The sequence below is a fragment of the Engraulis encrasicolus genome, chromosome 6, assembly GCF_034702125.1.
Source record: "Engraulis encrasicolus isolate BLACKSEA-1 chromosome 6, IST_EnEncr_1.0, whole genome shotgun sequence".
NCBI classification, from domain to species: domain Eukaryota; kingdom Metazoa; phylum Chordata; class Actinopteri; order Clupeiformes; family Engraulidae; genus Engraulis; species Engraulis encrasicolus.
Window position 1 is genome coordinate 16130381 of NC_085862.1, and position 5000 is coordinate 16135380.

Sequence of the window (5000 nt, forward strand, 5' to 3'; positions counted from 1 at the left end):
AGAGGAAAACTCGGAAGGAATGTGCCAGTGTTTGCACGTTTTTGCATCAATGTGTATATTAGCCAAAATGCTATTTACAGAAGAATTAGCATACCTTTGGAGAGCATTACGAAGTCTAAACAGTGCGTGTTACACTTTCGCTCCTGAAGCGTGGGTTCCCTAAGCTAGTAGGGCGAGAAGTGGGCCGGTTATGAAATGCTAAGAAGAGTGTTTGTTTGTGCTGCGTGTAAGCCCGTGGCCATTTGTTTAGCGAGTCCTAGCTCCCCTCAATGAGGTTCAGCATCGCGCCCCAACGAGTTCCTCACGTAGTCTCCTAAGTCTGTTTATTTACTGAAACATGAACCGAAGCTCCCCAGGCTGTGTTAAACAAATAATGACACCATAAACAAAGCAAGCACGCCCAAATTTATAACGTATAATGACAGCGGGAAAGGGGGGGTGGGGGTGGACTACACTGTATTGTGCTGTTTTGTAATGGAGGAGAATGGAGGAGGGGGGAGGGGGGGGTGATGAGGGTGGAGGGTGGGGGGGGGTCATTGGTTTCCATGGCAGCCCACCTGGGTGACCTCATGCTTTGGCTCAACCATGGCCAGTGTGTTTAGGAGAGGAGAGGAGAGAAGGTAGTAGAGAAGAGAAGAGGAGAGACTAGAAGGTAGAAGAGAAGAGAAGAGAAGAGAAGAGAAGAGAAGAGAAGAGAAGAGAAGAGAAGAGAAGAGAAGAGAAGAGAAGAGAAGAGACAAAAGTAGAGGAGGAGAGGAGAGGAGAGACAAAAGTAGAGGAGGAGAGGAGAGAAGAAAGTAGAGGAGAGAAGAGAGTAGAGGAAAGGAGGAGAGGAGAAAGTAGAGGAAAGGAGAGACAAAAGTAGAGGAGGAGAGGAGAGGAGAGGAGAGAAGAAAGTAGAGGAGAGAAGAGAGTAGAGGAAAGGAGGAGAGGAGAAAGTAGAGGAGAGGAGAGACAAAAGTAGAGGAGGAGAGGAGAGGAGAGAAGAAAGTAGAGGAGAGAAGAGAGTAGAGGAAAGGAGGAGAAGCAGAAGCAGAAGCATTGCATTAGCGGCAGGGCTGACCTCACTGTGAGATAGGGGCCCGTGGAAACACTGACAGAGTTGGAGTCGTAAGCCGTAAAGCGTAAACCCCTGGCCAGGCCAGGAGAGGCCAGGCAGACTGAGGCCCTGCTCCCATCACACACACACACACACACACACACTCACACTCACACACACACAGACACACACACACACACACACACACACACACACACACACACACACACACACACACACACACACACACACACACACACACACACAAACACACACGCACACACGGGAGTGACCGCCAAAACGGACAGTAAATACTCGGCCTTCTGCAGGTCGTAGTGCGCGGCTGCTGCTGTTGCTCTTTGGGAGTGGGGTGGGGGGGGAGCTTCTCCACATGGCTCCCTGGTCTGCTCTGCTTGCTTTCTTCATCATTTTCTCCCTCCCTTGGGACAGTTTCCGACGGTTCGAAATGTATGAGTATTGGAGACTTTTTTTTTTGGTTTTTTTTGTTCTTTGCTCTTCATTTTTTCTTTTACTGTTGTTTTGGCCCTGCGGGTCACTTCCTTTAAGCTCTCTCTCCTTGTAAAAGTTTAACATATTTCCTATCGCTATGACATCAGCCTCCTGGTGCTCGGCGCTGATGTCATCGCAGTGTTCTGCACGGGGCTGCTTTCACTTTGTTATGCAGCAGCAAGGAGCCATGGGAGGCAGACAGTTACCACATCACGCACACGCACACACACACACACACACACACACGCGCACACACGCACACACACACACACACACACACACACACACACACACACACACACACACACACACACACGCACACACGCACACACGCACACACGAATGCAAGTACACACACACACACACACACACACACAAACTCAAATGCACATTTCACCACCTCTTGTTTTTATTTGTTAGTCACACATGGTATTTATCTTTGTTAGATTGCATTTCACAGGATAATTTGCTTGAAGCACAATTCTCTGAGTTTTGTTTTGGGGTTTTTTTTTTCATGTAAATTTGTTCATGCTATTACATTGGCACACTGCTTACGTCATTCTTTCCCCCTTCTGTTGGTTTTCTCTCTCTCTCTCCTCTAGACGGAGGCCATGAAGAAGGTCCTCTCAGACCTGAACCTGAACATTGTGGAGATGACCGACGAGTCAGCCACCCTGGACGGCGGAGACGTCTTGTTCACAGGTAACTGACCAATCACCAGTCGTATGCACTAGTAACTGACCAATCGGCGGTATTGCTCACAGGTAATGCACCAATCAGCAGTCTTATTCACAGGTAACGCACCAATCAGCAGTCCTATTCACAGGTAATGCACCAATCAGCAGTCTTATTCACAGGTAATGCACCAATCAGCAGTCTTATTCACAGGTAACGCACCAATCAGCAGTCCTATTCACAGGTAACGCACCACTCAGCAGTCTTGTGCACTAGTAACTGACCAATCAGTGGTCTTGCTCACAGGTAACTGATCAATCAGCAGTCTTGTTCACAGGTAATGCACCACTCGGCAGTCATATTCACAATTAACTGGGCTTTTGCCTTCTTAACCTGGGATTGAAAATGACAACTTTTTGGTTGCACTACTTGACAGCGGCGTCATACGTATGACACAACAGTGTCATAACCGTGTCGTAACGCAGTCATGCATGTGTCAGAAAAATGACATCAATGTCATAAACACATTATGACTTTTTCATTCAGTGACATTCAGGTATGATAAAGACAGTCCAAACAATGTCAACCTTTCATGTTCGTAAAATGTAAATGACCTTTACATGATGTTTATGACTCTTCTATGACTGTGTCATGGCACTGTTTTGACACTATAAAAAAGTAGAGGGTTGGAGGGCTGCAGCGTTCAAGTGATAAAACTGGTAGTGGTTTGAAGGTGCTCTTTGGCCAAGTTACCTTCATCAGGGCCCACATCTTTGATTCACCTTGTGCCCTGATGAAGGCCCTGTAGCGGGCCAAAACATGTTGGCAGTGGCAGTATTTTTAATGATTTAAGTTGAAACATGAACTAGCCTTTATAATAAAGCGGTTTTATCTAAGAAGAGTGCCTTGGCGTCCTGCCTTTTTTTTGACTGTTTTGACACTCTTATGACACTGCTATATCGTACGTATGACGGCGGCGTCAAGGAAAGCGTAACCCTTTTTTTGCGTAGGGGTCCTCAATGGTGGCAGGCTAACTGTTTGACCCCCTCAAATCCTATTGGAGTTACTCCGACTTAGTCAGACTGAACAGTACAGTAGTCGTCTGGACTTCCTCTTTGGCCTGAGTCCTAAGCACAATAAGCGTTAGATGAATATCTCCCAAGAGAGTCTTTTAGAGCACCTCATTGTCCTGCAGAAGGCCCATCATAAACATGATTAGCTAATGCGAGTTGCCACGGTAATTGCTTTGTTTCCCCCTACTCTCTCGTCTTCCTGTACGTTTTGTTACAGTTATGCAGTGAATTAAATGTGGGTCACTCGCTGGAGTGTGTCTGGAAAAAAAAAAGCGAAAGTACACCTAATTGAGTTCCTAGACGTTGGCTTGGCCTCCCCCTCTCATTCCTCCCCACTCTCTCTTTCCCAGCGAAAATGAGTTTCACATGGCAGCGCTAAAAACATTTCCTTTTGGCTTCCTCGCGGGCGGCTGTGCTAGCGTCTCATGTGTGCAAGCCCAGGCCCCCCCCCCCCCCCCCTCTCTCTCTGTTGCCTCTTCAGTTTCAGCTCCCTCCATCTCCCCCTTTCTCTCTCCCTCCTTCTCTCTCTCTTCCCATCCTCTGACACAGCCACAGACTCAGCCTTAGGAGTCACCTAGTTTTTGTATTATCTAACTCAAACCCCCCTATGCCCTCTCGTCCCTCTCTCACCAGTCACTGCATCCAGCTATTTCCTTCTCCCCATCATCTGACACATCCACTAACACGGGGCTTGGAGTCACCTAGTTTTGCATTATCTAACGGTTAGATAATGCAAAACTAGGTGACTCCAAGCTCTGTGTTGGGTTAGATTCTAACCCAATACTCCCTCCCTTGCCAGTGCCCACTCCTTCTTGCCCTAATCCAGCGGTTCCCAAACTGTGGGTAAAGACCCCTAGGGGCGGTTTCGGAGGTACTGAAGAGGGGTCGTACGGTATTTGCTATCCTGTGGATTTCTAGCGGACAAACTATTAATTGAAAATCTAGCAATATTAATGGACAGAATTGATCCAGGTAGACAAAAAGTAAAAAATTGCAACCTTGAGTGCCTCAGTATTTGTCTACCTGGACCAAGTTTGAGAGCCCCTACACTGATGAGCACCTAGGGAAAAAGGTGAAGAACCAGAAGCACTCCAATTACCTGTTTGTGTTTAATGGACAGGATTGCCTAGTCTTCCATCAAGCCATCTATGTGTTTATATGGCAAATCAAGCAAAAGGTAAATGATAGCATTCTGTAGAGATCAATGTTTTCATTGTCCGTAACCCAAAACCCCTCTACCTCACCAGTCTATCTCCAGTCTCCCTCCAGCTTGCTCCCTCTCTCTCTCCTCTCCCCTCCCCTCCCCGTCCTCTGACACAGTCGTGATTTTTCATAGTCTAATACCCCCAACCTCCATCCTGCTGTACAGGTCAGGAGTTTTTCGTGGGTCTGTCGAAGAGGACTAACCAGCGTGGGGCCGAGATCCTGGCAGATGCCTTTAAGGTGAGTGGGAGTGAAGATTCTTGTTCATCCAGGTGATTTTAAACACGTATTTGTTTACAGCTGGACTTTTTCTGACATTAGAGCTTGATGTAGTGCCCACGGGCACCACAGTGTCTTAATACGGTCCTGGTCTTGGGCCTTCCAAAGTCCACATTGATGACCTACCATGTCTCAACGGTCATCAGGTCTTCGCAGCGAATCAAATAGAATGAAACATTTATTTTGTTGATTTGATTGGCCACCGCAGGCGAAATTCACTC

General features: G+C 47.2%; 1 protein-coding gene across 4 annotated transcripts in view; it reads left to right on the forward strand.

Moving 5' to 3' along the window:
* ddah1 (dimethylarginine dimethylaminohydrolase 1) overlaps positions 1-5000 on the forward strand; it is a 123164-nt gene that overhangs the window by 87918 nt on the left and 30246 nt on the right. For all 4 annotated transcript variants that reach the window (XM_063200778.1, XM_063200777.1, XM_063200776.1 and 1 more), the window contains 2 exons: positions 2152-2251; positions 4667-4740. In XM_063200778.1, the coding sequence (XP_063056848.1) occupies positions 2152-2251; positions 4667-4740 (174 nt within the window). The remainder of the gene's footprint in view (positions 1-2151; positions 2252-4666; positions 4741-5000) is intronic.